Genomic DNA, 21,200 nt, shown 5'->3' with positions numbered 1-21,200 from the left:
TGTTCTGTAAGGTATGGGTTTACTATGTATGCTCTACGACGACCTCGCTAGAACGTACACAGAGGCATGAAAGCATGGTAAGATGGTCTGTGATTTTCCATGACAACCATATCCTGGTCTGTCAGTCTGCTGGAACCCCAAAGACTCTTTCGCCACTGTTTACAATCTGTGTGTTAAAGACGAATAACCCTGAGTAAAGAACTCCATTCATTCATTGTCCGACTGATGTACTTGGCGAGCGTCACTTTCAATTCATGAAATAGGAAGGTCTGTTTTTGGCTCGTCTTCGGCGAAGGTACATTTTTCATATTGCGTCCTTTTCTGTGAAAATGAGTGTGTTCGCAGAGCGATAAAATCACTGCAGCAGCAAGTTTGGTCTTTCTATTTGATTAGATCTGAATAAACGAGAGCAGACAGACGATGTTGGTAGTATTCTCCATAGAGATAGCAGGATTGAGCTCTGGCTCTTTGACACCTTGGATTTACCTTGTCTAAAGAAACAGGATTGAGCTCTGACAGAGAGAGGTACCTTTCTTTTACTGCTTCCATTTTATTACCTGCATGTGGCCTAATGTGTTTCTGGAACACTGTACTACTATCCCTGAGGCACCTGCACTCAGAGATACTCAGAGCCGGTTTCCCAGACCCAGATTATGCCTTATCCTAGACTAAAAAATCACTCTCAGTGGAGAATTTCCATTGACAGTACATTTCAATTCAGCACTAGGCTAAATCTGGGCCTGACACTGACTCTCAGAGCTCACCAAATCCTCCATGATGGTATGAGACAAGCGATCCATCATTCTAATTCACACTCCATCGGTTCTAGATAATAACTGTCTTGGAACTTTTGGTTAAAATTCGATTGAAATTCTAAATCTCAAACAGCATCACATGAGGTCTGTACTGTATCTACAATCAATCCAATCAATCAAATGTATTTATAAAGCCCTTCTTACATCAGCTGATGTCACAAAGTGATGTACAGAAACCCAGCCTAAGACCCCAAACAGCAAGCAATGCAGGTGTAGAAGCACGGTGGCTAGGAAAAACTCCCTAGAAAGGCCAGAACGAACCTAGGAAGAAACCTAGAGAGGAGGGGTGGCCAGTCCTCTTCTGGCTGTGCCGGGTGGAGATTTTAACAGAACATGGGCAAGATGTTCAAATGTTCATAGATGACCAGCAGGGTCAAATAATAATAATCACAGTGGTTGTCGAGGGTGCAACAGGTCAGCACCTCAGGAGTAAATGTCAGTTGGCTTTTCATAGCCGATCATTCAGAGTATCTCTACCACTCCTGCTGTCTCTAGAGAGTTGAAAACTGCAGGTCTGGGACAGGTAGAACGTCCGGTGAACAGGTCATGGTTCCATAGTCGCAGGCAGAACAGTTGAAACTGGAGCAGCAGCACGGCCAGGTGGACTGGGGACAGCAAGGAGTCATCAGGCCAGGTAGTCCTGAGGCATGGTCCTCCGAGAGAGAGAGAAAGAGAGAAAGAAAGAGACAAAGAAGAGACAAAGAAAGAAAGAAAAAGAAAGAAAGAAAGAGAAAAAAAGAGAAAGAGAGAGACTATTAGAGAAAGCATACTTAAATTCACACAGGACAAGACACCGGATAAGACAGAAAAAAATAGTTCAGATATAACAGACTGACCCTAGCCTCCCGACACATAAACTACTGCAGCAGTACCTATCTAGGGCTCTGCCTGCATTGTTTCTATTTCTTTGAAGTGAGAGCCAGTCAGATGTGTCTCACACCTCAACCCCGGCACCGTGACTTTAATCTGATTGATTGATTGAATACTTTATTGTCCCTTTAGGTGAAATTTGTCTGGTAACCTACAGCAGCTCTTGGCATACACATAAACACTAAATCAAAAACACAGTGCATACAACACTTCACTTATGGACGTTATACAGTATATCACAGGACATACTTTGTACATATGAATACTGTAAGTGTGGAGTCATGGTTTATAGTCCGTATGTGTTTACGAATCTGCTGCTGGCGTCTGGTGTAGCAATCTAAGCTCCAGACTCTGGAACACACATATTCCCTGGCGACTGCGTCGGAGCCCCGGCTCAGCCGACTGTCTCTACCCTTCCTTTCTGTGTCTATATCCAGAACCTGTCTCTCATTCGGTCCTATCAATCAAATACGTAAGGAGATCGGATATGAAAGGGATACAATGCTTGTTGAGCTTGCGTGCCCGGTTTGTTCTGCAGAGTGGGGTTTTGAGGCTTCGCCCGGACTGTAACGTTTGGTACTGGTCGTACAGTGAATGTGTGATGTCTTTATTGGCCGTTACCAGCCGTGATCTCTCTTCTTGTTGCCCGATCATCTGAACAAAATTCATCAGATTACCCGTAACTGATTAGAGTAATGTGTAGACATTTTTTTATTACAAACTTAAACTTCAAAAGCAAACAAATTATGCCAGGTAGCCAGTCTATTGCATGGTGGCACCCCGCAGCACTATGTAGATCATTTTAGAACATTTTAAAATATAATCTGTCCGTCTCTATTTCATAGCAGGTTAATTGGGGGTCCTGGATTTCCAGGCATGCCCTCACTTTGTCTGCCTCTCTCCTTGCAGCTCTGCCATTAGGAGGGGTGTGGGTGACTCTATGTGCTATTGTTCTCTCTTGCTCTCGCTGTCTCGCTGTCTCGCACACACACACACACACACACACACACGCACGCACACACACACACACACACACACACACACACACACACACACACACACACACACACACACACACACACCTAAAATAGAATAGCTTTCACAACAGGCTCTGTCTGAACCCACCACGTGATACGATTATTAAAACAGACAGTCAGAGGGGTTGCCTGGAACTGGTTGCCTAGAGACCAGCAGCAGTACAACATCACAACGGTAAAGAGCATAGCCTGTTCCTGAGAAAAGTCAGGGGTTGTGTAGGTGTTAGTGACCTCACTTGTCATCTCCTGTGGGAACGGAAGGAACGGAATGCCTGTGACATGGCAGGGCCAGTCAGAGTGACTCTTCTAGACTCAGAGGTTGTAGTTATGGTCTAAACCAACATGTTCACCTCAACTAACTCCTCACCCCTCCTGACATTTCAACCTGCAACATTCTGACCCTCTCTCTTTCTTTCTCTCTTGTCGTTCTCTATTTCTTTCTTTCTCTCTCTCTCTCTCTCTCTTTCTTTCCCTCTGTCTTTCTCTATTTCTTTCTTTCTCTCTCTCTCTCTTTCTTTCTTTCTCTCTCTCTCTCTCTCTCTCTCTGTCTTTCTCTATTTCTTTCTTTCTCTCGCTCTCTGTCTGTCTCTCTCTCTCTGTCTTTCTCTCTCTCTGTCTCTCTCTGTCTCTCTCTCTCTCGCTCTATCAATTCAGTTTGATTCAAGGGGCTTTATTGGTATGGGAATCATATGTTTACATTGCCAAGGCAAGTGAAATGGATAAACAAAAGGGAAATAAACAATAAAAGTGAACAGTAAATATTACACTCACACAAGTTCCAAAATAATAGAGGCATTTCAAATGTCATATTATGTCTATATACAGTGTTGTAACGATGTGCAAATGGTTAAAGTACAAAAGGGAAAATAAATACAATTAAATATGGGTTGTATTTACAATGGTGTTTGTTCTTCACTGGTTGCCCTTTTCTTGTGGCAACAGTGGTATTTCACGCATTACATATGTGAGTTTATCAAAATTGGATTTGTTTTTGAATTCGTTGTAGGTCTATGTAATCTGAGGGAAATAATTGTCTATAATATGGTCATACATTTGGTAGGAAGTATGACCATATTAAATGTTCTTTTAAATACCATAGGCGGAATTAGTTGTTTTTGACTGGGGTCAAAATTACGCCAAAGGGCTTAAAAAAATGTTTAAGTTGTTGTCTGTTCTTAGAATCAAACCACATGCCTTTTTTAAAATAAATTGTCTAGTGAAACAGAGAAGTGGATCGATTCCTGTTATCAGTCAGCCATTTAGTTGTAGAGACACAAGCAAGGAAGAGAGTGGTTGAAGATGAGAAAGCCTTGCGGGCAAACAGGCAGGCAGGCAGACAGACAGAAGACCTCAGGAGTCAACATGACAGAGGCTGATAGACCCTGACAGAGAACGATAAGCACTTTCCTAGAATACCTGTCTGTCCACACTAGCTAGCTCGCTATCCAGTCCACAGTGGTGCAAAAACGTTATCGCTCACAACACCACCGCCACGCCAGCCTGTTCCCTACAGTGTCCACCACATCTTCAGTCTTCCCACCCTGGCAACTTCTTGCCACCTCTCCTCACAGGGTTCCACAGCTCAAGGCTGGGTTGGTGCAGTAGGTGAAGTGGTGAGGTAGAAATATGGAGAAATTAGTCAGTCGGCTCAAACTTGACTCTTTTTATGAGAAGCATCCAGCTGCAAATTATGCTCGCTGACGCCGCCTGGTCTGAGAATTGCAAAGCGCATGCCCATGCAACCTGAACCCACAACGTGTTCCAGGGCATCAGTGTGTTAAGCACATACCAGTCGGCCCCTAACTCTGGTCCAGGAAGTTATATTTGTGTGTTAGTATCATGGTGGTCAAAGTTGGGATAGCAATGACTGTATATATGAAGTGGGAGCGCTAGCTAGCCTAGCTATGTGTTCAGGATGAATTTGTCATACAATGTTAATGCCAAAAATCACTACAACCAAGCAACCACTTTTCATTTAACCCTTATTTTACCAGGTAAATTGACTGAGAACATATTCTCATTTACAGCAACTACCTGGGGAATACTTACTGGGTAGAGGAGGGGAAATAAATAATCCAATTGGAAGCTGGGGATGATTAGGTGGCCATGATAGTATGAGGGCCAGATTGTGAAGTTAGCCAGGACACTCTTATGATAAGTTCCATGGGATCTTTAGTGACCACAGAAAGTCAGGACACCCGTTTACCGTCCCATCCGAAAGACGTCACCCTGCACAGGGCAATGTCCCCAATCACTGCCCTGCGGCATTGGGATATTGTTGCTTGTGCCTTAGCTGTCACCTTGATAAATTGGCTACACTGGCTCGGTAGCTAGTACTACTAGCAAGCTAGTAGTTTAGCAGTTAGTTTGTGGATACTAATAAACTAACCACCTTTGTCTGTGCTATTAGCTAGTTGGTGCTACTAGCTAGCTAATATGTCTCACAACCTCTGATGTGAGCAGGTATCTGCTGGAGCCAGAACCAAATGCTTTTGATCTCTGTTTTGACCATGGCCTGGTTATTAATGCACAATTACAGATCTGGCCTAATGCATAAGTAGCCCTCCAATTCAGTAATATACATGTTTTACAAGTCTTACAAGTCCCTACTTTAAGCATGTAACTCTACTGTATTTTGAGTCTTAACTTAACCTGTCACTGGTTCTCCAGTGAATGATTACTGTCCATTCCCTCGTAATCTTTAACCAGACACACAGGCCCATTCACTGTGATATAAATCTTGGTCTCCCATTCATCATGAGCAAAATAGAGGTGTTTATTCAAATCCAAAACAGCTCTTAACCCTCATACTACCAACATATTTTACATACATGAATTACCAACTGGGGTCATTTTGAACCCAAGAATAAACTATTGGAAATCCAAAAATCATAGAAAAATTATCAACTTCATTCTCATCAAAGCATCATTAGATATGTACAAAAAAATATCTGAAAGAAAAAAAATCCCCAAATATACTGTTGTTTTTGCTAAATTCCAGTTAATTTGCATATTCTTTTAAACAAACAAAAAAAACTATTCCCTTAAAAATGTTCAGCTTTTTCCCAAGGTACTATCCACATAAGTTGTAGTACCATTTAGTTTTTAGAATATTGAAATAAATACTAATTTTGTCATATTATTTTGTAAAAACGACTGCCATTTAAAGTGGCGATACACCAAAATTTGAAAAATACTTAATTTTATTGACAAAAAGGGATTCACAGAGACAATGACCAAAAATATTATTAATTCCTAATGTTTGGTATACTCAATGTACAGTTGAAGTCGGAAGTTTACATACACCCCAGATGGAGTCATTAAAACTTGTTTTTCAACCACTCCACAAATATCTTGTTAACAAACTGTAGTTTTGGCAAGTCTGTTAGGATATCTACTTTGTGCATGACACAAGTACTTTTTCAAACAATTGTTTGCAGACAGATTATTTCACTTATTACTCACCGTATCACAATCCCAGTGGGTCAGAAGTTTACATAAACTAAGTTGACTGTGCCTTTAAACAGCTTGGAAAATTCCGGAAAATGATGTCACGGCTTTAGAAGCTTCTGATAGGCTAATTGACATCATTTGAGTCAATTGGAGGTGTACCTGTGGATGTATTTCAAGGCCTACCTTCAAACGTAGTGCCTCTTTCCTTGACATCATGGGATTTTTTTTTTAAATCAGCCAAGACCTCAGAAACAAAATAGTAGACCTCCACAAGTCTGGTTCATCCTTGGGAGCAATTTCGAAATGTCTGAAGGTACCACGTTCATCTGTACAAACAATAGTACGTAAGTATAAACACCATGGGACCATGCAGCCGTCATACCGCTCAGGAAGGAGACGCGTACTGTCTCCTAGAGATGAACGTACTTTGGTGAGAAAAGTGCAAATCAATCCCAGAACAACATTAAAGGATTTGTGAAGATGCTAGAGGAAACAGGTACCAAAGTATCTAAATCCACAGTAAAACGAGTCCTATATTGACATAGCCTGAAAAGCCGATCAGCAAGAAAGAAGCCACTGCTCCAAAACCGCCATAAAAAAAACAGACTACGGTTTGCAACTGCACATGAGGACAAAGATCGTACTTGTTGGAGAAATGTCCTCTGGTCTGATGAAACAAAAATAGAACTGTTTGGCCATGATGTTTGGAGGAAAAAGGGGGAGGCTTGCAAGCCGAAGAACGCCATCTCAACCATGAAGCACGGGGGTGGCAGCATCATGTTGTGGGGGTGCTTTGCTGCACTTCACAAAATAGATGGCATCATGAGGATGGAAAATTTTGTGGATATATTGAAGCAACATCTCAAGACATCAGTCAGAAAGTTAAAGCTTGTTCGCAAATGGGTCTTCCAAACGGACAATGACCCCAAGCACACTTCCAAAGTTGTGGCAAAATGGCTTAAGGACAACAAAGTCAAGGTATTGAAGTGGCCATAACAAAGCCCTGACCTCAAACCTATAGAATATTTGAGGGCAGGACTGAAAAAGCATGTGCGAGCAAGGAGGCCTACAAACCTGACTCAGTTACACCAGCTCTGTCAGGAGGAATGGGCCAAAATTCTAACTTATTGTGGGAAGCTTGTGGAAGGCTACCCAAAACGTTTAGACAATGTAAAGGCAATGCAACCAAATACTAATTGAGTGTATGTAAACTTCTGACCCACTGGGAATGTGATGAAAGAAATAAAAGCTGAAATAAATAATTCTCTCTACTATTCTGACATTTCACATTCTTAAAATAAAGTGGGGATCCTAACCCAAAACAGGGCATTTTTACGAGGATTAAATGTCAGGAATTGTGAAAAACTGAGTTTAAACGTATTTGGCTAAGGTGTATGTAAACTTCCGACTTCAACTGTATGTAAGGTCATTTTTATGTTGTAGATGGTCGTCAGTGGTGGAAATAGTACCGTATTGTCATACTTGAGTAAAAGTAAAGATACCTTAATAGAAAATGACTCAAGTAAAAGTGAATGTCACCCAGTAAAATAGTACTTGATTAAAAGTTAAAAATCATGTGGTTTTAAATATACTTAAGTATCAAAAGTAAAAGTATAAATCATTTCTAATTCCTTATATTACTAAGCAAACCAGACGGCACTATTTTCCTTCTCTTTTTTTTAACGGATAGCCAGGAGCTATCTCCAACACTCAGACATAATTTACAAATGAAGCATGTGTGTTTAGTGAGTCCGCCAGATCAGAGCCAATAGGGATGACCTGGGGATGTTTTCTTGATAATTGCATAAGTTGGACCATTTTCCTGTCCTGCTAAGCAATCCAAATGTAATGAGTACTTTTGGTAGTCAGGGAAAATGTAAGGAGTAAAAATGACATTATTTGCTTTAGGAATGTAGTGAAGTAAAAGTTGTCAAAAATATAAATAGTAAAGTAAAGTACAGATACCCCAAAAAAACTACTTAAATAATACTTTAAAAAAAAAAGAGTATTTTTACAGAATTGCTTTACACCACTGATGGTCATACCTAGTTATAACCAGTTAATATAACATAATGTGCTTTATTTCTGCAGGGGATCTGTCTATCTGGTCAAAATCACTGATACAGTTCCCCCTTTACCCTCTGGTGGTATGGATAACTCCAGAAAGACCTAGATTCAAATAAATGTCTAATCTATCAAATTGCTATAACCAGAATTAGGTGTTTTTGGTTGGGGTCAAAATTATGCCAAAGGACTTAAAAATGTTTTAAAGTCTCTACTGATACATAAACAGTGAACAATTATTTAGATGTATTAAGAATGCGTTAACTCGTTTAAAAAAAATGGAAGAATTGAAAAAATATGCCTCTGTGGGGTCAAAATGAACCCAGTCTGTGTTATTAGTGTTAACTCGCCTAGTGCTGTGCTCATCCCATCAGTGTTCATTCTGCTCTTTAAAATTGTTATAATTTCCATTGACCTCTCTCTATTGATCTGTCTATCTGTTTATACCCTGCACTAATCAATGGGAACCTGCCTCTTAAGTGATCCATATAATTCTCAATTACTCCCATCACCAACACTGTCCTCAAACACATCCTCCAGTCCTCCCCTCCTTTAAATATGTGGACACTGCATCATTTTAACTGGTATTGGATCCTCCAGCGGGTCAACACAACAAAATCAATAGCCCCAGAGAGAACAGAGGAGAGGAGAGAGGATTTTTCTCGCTCTATCCCAGGCAGAGTTGCAGAGATCTGATAGGGAGAGGTGGAGGTGGAAGTGAAGGTGGGTGGGTGGATGCCAGAGGCACAGCCAATTTACTGGAAGCCCCACATATCACAGCACAACCACAACAACAAGGTCTCTCTGCTCTTCTGCAACGTGTCTTAATCTCACACCTGTCTGTCGTCGCTGCCGGCGTGAATATCTCTACTTAACCTACTCATTTAACCCCTCGCTGCACTTCCAGCTGCGGAAAATTACAGGGCCGGCTAGCGATGTAAAAGAGCTTCAAGTGATTCCAGACGGGTATCAAAATTCATAGGCTATCTCGCTACCGCAATGACCGTCGTTTTTACAAGAGGCCCGTGTCAGCTACCATTTAAATAACAGCTCTGGGAAGGAAGGGATCTCTTTAGTGAGGCAAAGCTATTTCAGAAAGCAGCTCAAGAAGCTCTTGATCCAGGCGTCCTTGAGTTTGGGCTCCCGCTTCGCAAAACATCATCCACCACCAAGCAGCGACAGGTCGCCATGGCGGGTCACCGTGAGTGTGCGCGAGAGGGATGGCATTTCCATGGCGAATGGCGGCTGGCTGATCTGTATTTCAAATACAAAATGTGAGTGATGGTGAGTAACCACGCAAGTCACCTAATTATTCAGCTGTGGGTCAAGGGTCAAGCACCACTCTGATTGTCTCCCCTCAATCACTGCTGTAGAGAGAAAGTACTACTCATATCCCTTGACTTTGAATGTCCTTCTATTTTTCCATTCAGCATCTATGAGCCAGCCCTAAACTAATTTCCTCCTTTAAAAAATTGAAGGTTGAATTTTGGACCAGAGAAGAACGCCTCGTTATGTCTTTCACTCAGGAATGGTCTCCGGACTCTCAATGGCAGAGAGGTTGTCACTGGAACCAGTCCGGCAGCCACTTTCTTTATTAACCTTTATTTAACTAGGCAAGTCAGTTTAGAACAAATTCTTATTTACAATGACGGCCTACCCCGGCCAAACCTGGACGACGCTGGGCCAATTGTGCGCTGCCCTATGGGACTCCCAATCACGGCCGGGTGTGATGCAGCCTGGATTCAAACAAGGTACTGCAGTGACGCCTCTTGTACTGAGATGCAGTGTCTTAGACCACTGCGCCACTCGGGAGCCCTTCAGTTCATTCTCTGCCTTGAATTAGAAGTTAGAGCCTGTGATTCGTACATTCGACTTTGAAATTAATGAAATATATATTGATATATTTTGATTTTCGAAGAATATAACTTATAATCTCAAGTTTAGTTCAACTGTCTTACCCCAATCAGTATTTTTTTTGTAAACCATATAACAAACACTGTATAGTTTCAAAACATGGTTAAAACTATCATTTGGATCTCATGTATGGTAAATCCTCCATATATGAATTTGAGAGTGGTTACATTTCTCCAGCCTCGTCACTCAGCTGTTAAGCAAAAAAAGTGTTGGGGCGGCCGTTTTGTTGTCGTTTGAATCCCGGCTAAGCCCTTTAACACGAACTGCTAGCATTGTGACGTGAATGGAGAATGGCACAGACATTACTATAAAATGGAGACGGAGAGATATTAAACACTGTAAATGTGTGGGCAACAGAAACCTTAAACGTTCATGTCTAAACTCACTGGGCACAAACTGGTGGAATCAATGTTGTTTTAACATCCTTTCAATTTAAATTCTGTTGAACCTATGTGGAATAGACATTGAATTAACGTCTGTGCCCAGTGGGACGTGTCTCGTTGTAGAATGTATTTCCAGTAGTAATTCAGTCATAGCAATTATCATGTGAATCGGTTGTGCACTCAAAGCTGGAAATACTCTGTGAGCATAACACCTTGCGGGCCATCATGAGTCATCAGGAGTCATGGCATTCCAATGAGTCAGGTCATCCCATGTCTGGTAGATGTAAAGCCTCGCTAAAACACAAAAACATAATGGTTATGAACCTCGCACACGCCCCCACTCCCACCACTACAGTCCCTGGCAATGTTCCCTCAAATGTTTTTTTTTTTTCGGCACTTGGCAAATTTCAGGTCTGCTGAGCGCAAACCTCTGTGCAACTTCCAGCGAGTGTTTACTGTGAACGCTGAGGCTATACCCACTTTAAGTAACAGTTTTATCAGTGGTCAAGTAGGCTACTGTGGCTATTTGATCATAACGTAGGCCTGCCAGAGTGGCCTACCATAAAAAAAAAAACTATGGAGAAAATGCATCCCATAACATTTTAACATTGAAATAGCTGTTCTATCATTCAGCCTACAGTAGCAGCCAATAGTAGTGTTCAATGTAGGTTTACATTCCATGAGACTTTGGGAGGAAAAAACATGCAGGGCTCGACATTCACTTTTATCCACTCAGACAGGGAGGTGACTGAAAATGTTGTGTTGTTTGATGCAAGAAACCACTAAATAAAGTGCATCATTATTCCCATACCATTATTACAGAGAATCAGACAAATTACGCTACCCTCTGCCTATTGGCTACTTAGCTTGTTCAAGCCTGCCTCAAAATACAACGCTGCCCATTCACATGTAAACCATCTTTAAGACAAAAAAAGAAAAAGGTCTATAACTGACTTGCTTTACAAAGATGTCTAGAAATGTACACATTTTGTGCTCTTTTAGGAAGCAATCGCTCCCCTATCGCTGCCTACAAATGATCTATAACTGGGCTAATAACTCACTAACTAGCAAAGGATGTGAACAAAATGTGCACGCGTGGCTACATGCAGCTCTCGCTTTGATCTCAACACAAGCGCATCTACTCACAACCACTCATGCTGTAAACACAGTTCAGTTCAAAGTAAATAGCACAGATCCATATATGTTAATGGTCTATTTGCATATAGGCCTTCTGCAGCTCTGATTGGTTATGCCCGGTCTGTGTAGAGTATGGGATGAGTCGTGTGTGTCAATGCAATAGAATCTGACTCCGATGCGTTCTGCCTACAACAAAATCTCTGATATTTCTTCTGAGCGGCAGTCTGGGAGAGATGCGTGGCAGTCTCGGGGCTGAGGGAACATTGGTCCCTGGGAAAGTATTGGTTTAATGTCAAAAGTTACATGTAAACCATCTTCGATCTTTAATGTCACTCTCCGGCTGTCTCAAAGGTTCATAAAGGACGAATGAATGTTCAAATGTCAGCAGAAGTTACATTCAGGTCGAGACACAGCGATTCAAAAGGCTAACATCAAAAACAATGTCAAGAGCAATTCACAAGAGGAATATAGAATTGCCACTATATGATTATTGGTAGTAGAAACTTCTATTAGGCTATGTAAAAGACAGCTCTGGTAGTAGGCCAGATAGGGGATATTCAGGTTACAATACAAATAATCAAAAAGTTTAAAATATCAAAGCCAATCGCCAAGAGGGATTCACTGACACTGAGGTATATAAATGGTTATAGGCTAGTCTATTGTGGAACTAAACATGACATTAAACACTGAGCATGTCGCATATTGATATGCTTCACGTTTCACACACATCATCTGGCCAGTAGCAGTAATAGCTCTAGCTGGATTACAGCTGTGGCCGATCCATTAAGGTATATGGTATGGTTATCCATCCATGACCAGTAACACAGAAATAAACTACAGCGAGAGCTGGCAGAGTACCACACGAGTACCGGGCAGCCTGGGGACGTTGATCAGACTCCGAGGGGAGCATGTGCTGTGACACCATTTCTGTGCATATTGTTAAATATCCCTTCTTGATCTTTTCAATTTAGGAGTAATTCTGCTGTTCTTGAGGGTTTAAGCGTAAGGTTATGTAGCACATTCAGAGAACAAGTCAGTCACCCTGTTACACCCTCACTCTCTCTCCCTATTCCTCTGACCAGCTCCCTCCTATAGAGACACTCTCAATACCAAATGTCTCTCCCCTGACCCCTTTCCTCGCTCTGTGAATTGCATCTCAATCTGTCTGTCTCCAAATCAAACTGAAGAATGCATGGCCAGGTTTACAGTTAATATTTGGATAAACAGCCAAGAGAGTGAATGTCAAAATAATGGCCTTACATCTCCACTGTCCTTGCCCTCTCTGTGCGTCTTCTTCTGTCTAGTCTAATCTATTTGTAACCGAAGCGCATACTGCTTTGATTCCACATTCTCTCACACACACCTTCACACATATATGAACGTGCACACACACATCACAGTGGCATCAGATAAGACACGCACCCTCAGTGATAGATTAATTTCATCATGAATGTCCACCCTTTGACTCGTCCCCTCCTCCTTGTTCGGTGTTGGCTGCCTCCCCCTCCCCTCCCCGCAGTCTCACCCCTCTGCGCCACACTTCAAATGGCACGCAGCATTCAATTAGCTATGTCCCAGCTGACAGCCTTATCAAGGCATCAAGGCTGATTCTTACCAGTCTGCATTTGCATCTCTTCTTAACAGTGGGTAGAGAGCCTCTTCCCAGGGAGCTGGGCAGGCCCCCCGTCGACTCGCTCTTTGAACGTTCCAAGCCTCTTGTATTGATTTGTTCGGTTTCAGCTGCGGTGCACTGCTGCCCCCTAAGGTGGAGCATTGTATTACATGCAGCCTTCGAATGAGAACTCAACTCATTATGGTTGCAGCAAGAGAGGGAGAAGCATACACTGTCCTGAAATGTGCATATTCTGTTAAGAATAAATACAGTGGTCGAGTAAAGCTATGAATGACCTACTGAGTTAGATGTTACATTGGGATGATCAACAAGAACAGCAATACTAGACCCACTCAACTGAGAGCTGTTGAGAGGTATCTTGAGATGGAATATGACTACACAGGGTGAACATGAACACGCTGCATAACCCTATCTAAGACAGTGTTTGAATACGACATTGCTTGATTGAGTCTGTGGTGGAATGAAAAATGGCCTTTAGTTTGAGACATATCCCTTAGGAACTCTCATTGGGGGACAAAAATGGCTGAAAAGGTTTGATGGAGCCCATCCTCTATCGAGTCTAGACTACAGGCACTCAAAATAGAACTAAATGAAAGACTTCATTTGACAGGCAGAAACAGTAATGCACAGATTAATATGTAATAAAACGTTTCATATGCAAGTGAAGGGGCCAGTAATAATATAATCTTGACTGTTTTCTGCATTTTTACCCACGGGTCTCTATGCACTTTTAACCTCCATAAAATAAACATGTATTTTGGTTAGTTGATGATTTTTAAAGTGAATTTTGATTTATTCTGATTATACCTTTTTTCTAATGTGCTCTCTTTTTTTATCAGTTCTGGCATTGATTCTGATCTTCACCAAATATTGTGGATGCAGACTGAGTCATGGAGCTTTGGAAAAGCTTGAATGAGAACGGCAATCAGTCATTCATTCCCTCACATCCCTACAGAGGCCCCTCTCAGTGAAAAGTGCCTCTGTGTGTTAGCAGCCAAAAACAGGTAAACGCCGTGGAACATTTCCATGCAAACCGGGCCAAGAAACATTCTAAATTAACTTATTTTGCTGTACTCTCTGAGATGGGAGAGCTGCAGTGTGCCTGGCAGTCAAAATGCTGCAACAAGAGAGAGAGGGTCCCCAGCGCACCTCCACAACAACCACATCTGCGGGTTTTCACAAAATCAAATAGACTACTTTAGCTAGTGTGCAAGGAGTATAGGCCTACATATGCAAGCAGGCACTTACACACACACACCTACGCAAACCGCAGGGACACGCTCACACACATACCCAAAGGCACACAAACCCCCCTTGACATATTTTTATGGTATAAACCAGTATGTATGTAGGCACTCATGCATGTTGATCTGGAACGCGCACCTTCAGCCTGCCGTACCTTTATTCCGCTTCCAGAAATGGAGAGAAGTTACTGCTATTACACACACACTCTCTCCCTTTGTACCTCTTTCGGGTAGGATGTAAATCTCATCATTGTTCTAGTGTCACAGAGAAGAAAGAGCAGCTCCTCATTAAACTGCTGCCTGAAACGTCACTGCTGCCTCTCCTATCGGGGCCTGATCCCAAGCCAGGGGAAATGGAGAACTTCAATACAGCACTTTTCTAAATGACTGGAGTTCTCTTTCATTAAATGCAGGTGAAGGTAAGGGGTTAACATTTTGACGTGTGATGGGTCATGAAGAATGTGGAATAGTAACTTCAGTATAGGCTAGTGTCGATTACCTTTCTGTACAGCACATTTTTTGTAGCACTTCTCTGCCCTCTAGTGGGCCAAAAGTCACCTACTTCAAACCAGAGATAACGACAATGTAGTTGAACATAAACTTAGTCTCATATAATCAAATTGCTTCAGAAGTATACATTTTGTAATGCAGCTGAGGCAGTGTAATAGCACACAAAAGTATATCAGTGAATGTCAAGTTTACATCCTTTACGCAGGTTCTTATATTCTATGCTTCTATCCTGAGATTAGGCTAGTTATTTTGCAAAAAAGAAAAAATGGTTATCACATTCACTATGAATGACATGGTCAATCTGTATTGATAATTCATTGACTGTATCCATCCCATTGAAATAACTAGGTTATGTCCCAATTCTCTTTCCTGCCAGTGGCCAGTGTACCCTTAACCTTTGAAACTAAATTACTGGTGTGTGGAAATTATCTACCCAATGCTTTTCGTTGTGAGTAGTCAACAGCAAAGATAGTGGCTAAATGAAGATTGCTCACTTAGGCCGTTTAACGTTGAAAAAAAAGTCTCAGTACCTGTCAACTTAACAGGGTGGGTCTCCAATAGACACCATTAGCAGCTGGGTCTAGTCTACTTAGTTCATTGACTTTTATTGAACCATAAACAGTAAGACATCTCGCATCCTCCTCTGTCTTGTGTACAATTCAGGCGATATTGGGACACACCCATTCATTGTGGCAAGGACGAGAGGGTGCGATTTTCCCCGAGTATCATGCAGTCATTTGCTACCTACCAGGATCAGTTGCACTTTCCACACCAACCAGTAAACATGCATTTCAGTTTTCCAAACCAGAATGAGACGTACGCATTCGTTTTAAACCTGTCAGATGACATCATTTAACAAGTGCTGGTACACAAATCTAGAAGTGATTACTTGCAGCAGCCCCTTTTGAGTTTTTAGAAATGTTTCAAAGTACTACCAGAACATTATGTCAATACCAGCAGCAAGATATCAAAATTAAACTTTGATAGCAGTTGACAATCTGGTTATAGGCTTAAAAACCTTCAGTATTTAGCTCTCAAGAGAGTAAAAAAAGTAAAGTATGGAAATCAGTTTGCATATCATGCAAAAACTTCAACATACGACAAGACCAATATGTAGAACAACAGAAAACATTTATTTTTATTGCTGGATCATCCCGTTCCCAGTTGGTTTGACCTCCTGGGGAACCTTCAGCATCCAATGCATTTAGTCCAGCTGTGAAAAAGCAATTTCAGGGTTAGATTCATGTAAAGATTTACAACTAATCAACAGAATGGTATTGTAGAATATCATTAGGAATATACTTAACCTATTGATTATATTATGAATAAAAGTATCTAGCCAACTAGCTAGTGATGTACAATGCATTTGGAAAGTATTCAGACCCCTTAACTAAACCCCCCCAAAAATACATTAGCCTTACATAAGTATTCAGATCTGACACTCAGTACTTTAATGCTGCACAGGTGCTTCAACACAGCCTCGAGTATTCTCAAGTATGACGCGACAAGCTTGGATTTCTCCAATTCTTCTGAAGCTTGGTCAGGTTGGATGGAGAGAGTCACTGCACAGCAATTGTCAGGTCCCGCCAGGGATGTTGGATTGTGTTCAAGTCCAGGCCACTCAAGGATATTCAGAGACTTGTCCCGAAGCCACTCCTGCGTTGTCTTGGCTGTGTGCTTAGGGTTGTTGTCCTGTTCGAAGGTGAACCGTCGCCCCCAGGCCGAGGTCCTGAGCAGGTTCTCTCGCAATCCTGACTAGTCTACCAGTCCATGGCACTGAAAAACATCCCCACAGCATGATGCTGCCACCGAGCTTCACCGTAGGGATGGTGCCTGATTTCTTCCAGATGTGACATTTGGCATTCAGGCCAAAGAGTTTAATCTTAGTTTCATCAGACCAGAGAATATTGTTCCTCAGTCCTTTGGAAGCATTTTGGTAAACTCCAAGCGGGCTGTCATGTGGCTTCCGCTGCAGAGACGGTTATCCTTCTGGAAGGTTCTCCCATCTCCACAGAGGAACGAACTCTGGATTGGGTTCTTGGTCACCTCACTGACCAAGGCCCTTCTCCCCCGATTGCTCAGTTTGGCCGGGCTGCCAAATCCATGAAGAGACTTGGTGGTTCCAACTTCTGACATTTAAGAATGATGGTGTCCATTGTGTTTTTGGGGACTTTCAATGCTGCAGAAATGTTTTGGCACCCTTCCCCGATCTCTGTCTCGACAATCATGTCTCGGAGCTCTACAGGCAATTTTTTCCACCTTGCGGCTTTTGCTCTGACATGCTCTGTCAAATGTGGGACCATATAGACAGGTGTGCTTTTCCAAATCATGCCCAATCAATTGAACTTACCACAGATTACTCCAATCATGTTGTAGGAACATTTCAAGGTTGATCGAAGATGATCAATGGAAACAGGATGCACCAGAGCTCCATTTTGAGTCTAATAGCAAAGGATCTGAATACTAAAGTAAATCATGTATGTTTTTTGCAAACAATGTGCTGATTGTGGGGAGGCCGAATTGTATCAATTTTAGAATAAGGCTGTAATGTAAATGTGGAAAAGGGGTCAATACGAATGCACCTCAACTGCCCTGTTTGGTAAACCACCTGTCCTCTGCATTCAGAAGCAGGAATTCCTTTACCGCTGACGTTACCATATAAAACATATGTCAACAATGACTTACAGAGGATACAGAGTACAACGCAAATACTCGCCTTAACAAAGCCGATGTCGTTCGCGTACTGCCTGAAGCACTGGCGGCACATGTTGAGCCCGTATTTACGGATCAAACCGTGTCTGTTCGAGCATACCCGGCTGGAAAACAAAGAATGCAAATATTAGACAAGAATGGGGAATGATTTAATAAGTGCCCGGCAAGTTCAAGCTCATTCAAAGTTAGCCAGCCAACGACGTTACATAGCGAGACAAAGTGTTAGCAGTAGATAAACCTGCAACATTCACATTCAGGGGTATATTTATGCCAACAAAAAAGACGTTCTCCCTAGCCACGTCACTGTACTTGATTAGATAGTACTACAAGCTGCAAACAGCCAACGTTAACATGCGCTAAAAATGTGAGGACCAGCGTTGTTGCACATCAACCGCCATATTAGCTCGAGCGAAGCCCTCATGTGGTTCAAAATGTACCAAGAATTTGGGTCCGTGAAAATCTGCCGGACTCTAAAATTCACTCCAAAGAAAATACTAAACGACATATTGAATATGACTGACCAGGATCGGGATCCCTGACCGAATTTTCTAGGATGACTCCAATAGAGCTGCTGATGACCCATCTTGTCTCGTTTGCTCGGAAGTCAGAAAGGAAGGAATACGGGTGCGCATGCGCCAATAAAAATATTCTGCCGGGCGTCTTCCGCCCACAATGCATAGCGGGAAACATCGCATTGCATGCATTCTTGTAGTACACCTCTAGATGGCGCCAACAACCTGCAGCAGCGTCAACAACCAATCTGGAGCCTGGTGCTGCAATTGTGGACTTGAATAGAAGCTGAATTTATTACATTTCCACAATAGGTTGGCCACACCGCTCGCGTCGCGTGCATTGCAAAATAAATGTAGAAATCTATGTTATTCAATTGTTCCGTGTTACACGGAACCCAAACCAGCTGCGCACTTGTGCCATTGTGCATACATTTATTTTGTCCCCCTACACCAGCCCTGATCAGGACATGCAGGTTAAAGTATCAAAACAAACTCTGAACCAATTATGTTAATTTGGGGACAGGTCGAAAAGCATTAAACATGTATGGCAATTTAGCTAGTTAGCTTGCACTTGCTGGCTAATTTATCCTATTTAGCTAGCTTGCTGTTGCTAGTGAATTTGTCCTGAGATAAACATTGAGTTGTTAATTTATCTGAAATGCACAAGGTCCTCTACTCCGACAATTAATCCACACATAAAACGGTCAACCGAATCATTCCTAGTCATCTCTCCTCCTTCCAGGCTTTTTCATCTTTGAACTTATATGGTGATTGGCATCTACACTTTCATAGTATTACCACGACAACCGGCAAAACAGTTTGTCTTTTAATCACCCACATGGGTATAACCAATGAGGAGATGGCACGTGGGTACCTGCTTCTATAAACCAATGAGGAGATGGGAGAGGCAGGACTTGCAGCGCGATTTGCATCAGAAATAGGAATGGCTTCTATTTTAGCCCTTGGCAACGCAGACGCTCGTTGGCGGCATAGATTCCTAAATTTATTTTGCAACACGCGGGCAGTGTAGTCAGGTGTATTGGCGTCAATATTCGGATTAATAGCTCAACAAGGAATTTGTACAAGCAGCAATCATTCATTTAAAATGGCATGCTGTTAAATATTTACAATAATACAACTAGCCTACCCATCTTTCATCTCCTCAAATGCATAGGTGAATCAATAGAAAAGTACATAAGAAAATCAACCAGATTGAGACGAAGGTTATGCGTCCTCCGATACACAACCCAACCAAGCCGCACTGCTTCTTAACACAGCACGCATCCAACCCGGAAGCCAGCCGCACCAATGTGCCGAAGGAAACACCTGCAACCTTGGTTGGCGCGCACTGCACCCGGCCCAACACAGGAGTCGCTGGTGCACGATGAGACAAGGATATCCCTACTGGCGCTGCAGTGCAGCACCCTTAACCACTGTGCCACCCGGAAAGCCGGTGTGCAATTATCATTTAATAAGAAAAACAAATCCAACAAACTGTGAACACAGACGAGGGTAGTGCGTACGGCCCAGTACATCACTGAGGCCAAGCTTCCTGCCATCCAGGACCTACAGTAGAAGTCGGAAGTTTACATACACTTAGGTTGGAGTCATTAAAACTCGTTTTTCAACCACTCCACAAATTTCTTGTTAACGAACTATAGTTTTGGCAAGTCAGTTAGAACATATACTTTGTGCATGACACAAGTCATTTTTTCCAACAATTGTTTAGACAAATTATTTCACTTATAATTCACTCTACCACAATTCCAGTAGGTCAGAAGTTTACATACACTAAGTTGACTGTGCCTGAAACAGCTTGGAAAATTCCAGAAAATGATTTCATGGCTTGAGAAGCTTCTGATAGGCTAATTGACATAATTTGAGTCAATTGGAGGTGTACCTGTGGAGGTATTTCAAGGCCTACCTTTAAACTCAATGCCGCTTTGCTTGACATCATGGGAAAATCAAAAGAAATCAGCCAAGACCTCGGAAAAATAATTGTAGACCTCCACGTCCACAAGTCTGGTACATCCTTGGGAGCAATTTCCAAATGCCTGAAGGTACCATGTTCATCTGTACAAACAATAGTACACAAGTATAAACACCATGGGACCACGCAGCCGTCATGCCGCTCAGGAAGGAGACGCGTTCTGTCTCCTAGAGATGAACGTACTTTGGTGTGAAAAGTGTAAATCAATCCCAGAACAGCAAAGGACCTTGTGAAGATGCTGGAGGAAACAGGTACAAAAGCATCTATATCCACAGTAAAACAAGTCTTATATCGCCATAACCTGAAAGGCCACTCAGCAAGGAAGAAGCCACTGCTCCAAAACAGCTATAAAAAAAACAGACTACGGTTTGCAACTGCACATGGGGACAAAGATCAGACTTTTGGGAGAAATGTCCTCTGGTCTGATGAATCAAAAAATAGAACTGTTTGGCCATAATGACCATCATTATGTTTGGAAGAAAAAGGGGGAGGCTTGCAAGCCCGAAGAACACCATCCTAACCGTGAAGCACGGAGATGGCAGCATCATGTTGTGGGGGTGCTTTGCTGCAGGAGGGACTGGTGCACTTCACAAAATAGATGGCATCATGAAGGATGAAAATGATGTGAATATATTGAAGCAACATCTCAAGACATCAGTCAGTAAGTTAAAGCTTGGTCGTAAATGGGTCTTCCAAATGGACAATGACCCCGAGCATACTTCCAAAGTTGTGGCAAAGGGGCTTTTAAGGACAGCAAAGTCAAGGTATTGGAGTGGCCATCACAAAGCCCTGACCTCAATCCTATAGAATATTTGTGGGAGGAACTGAAAACGTATGTGCGAGCAAGGAGGCCTACAAACCTGACTCAGTTACACCAGCTCTGTCAGGAGGAATGGGCCAAAATTCACCCAACTCTTTGTGGGAAG

At 42.2% G+C, this 21,200-nt stretch overlaps 1 protein-coding gene across 1 annotated transcript; it reads right to left on the bottom strand.

The window, feature by feature from the left end:
• Positions 1-16,174: 16,174 nt before the first annotated feature.
• On the bottom strand, positions 16,175-18,435 carry rps29 (ribosomal protein S29). The gene is made up of 3 exons (XM_021612450.3): positions 18,294-18,435; positions 17,777-17,876; positions 16,175-16,273 (listed from the first exon to the last, which is right to left on the bottom strand). Exons 1-3 carry the CDS (start codon positions 18,353-18,355, stop codon positions 16,265-16,267), a joined length of 171 nt encoding a protein of 56 aa, XP_021468125.1. The 5' UTR covers positions 18,356-18,435; the 3' UTR covers positions 16,175-16,264.
• Positions 18,436-21,200: the final 2,765 nt, after the last annotated feature.

The sequence above is a fragment of the Oncorhynchus mykiss genome, chromosome 8 (genome assembly GCF_057628025.1).
Source record: "Oncorhynchus mykiss isolate SJ-2025 chromosome 8, ASM5762802v1, whole genome shotgun sequence".
In the NCBI taxonomy this organism is placed as follows: domain Eukaryota; kingdom Metazoa; phylum Chordata; class Actinopteri; order Salmoniformes; family Salmonidae; genus Oncorhynchus; species Oncorhynchus mykiss.
The sequence above is the reverse complement of the archived record's forward strand: the minus strand, read 5'-3'. Positions and strand labels throughout refer to the sequence as shown.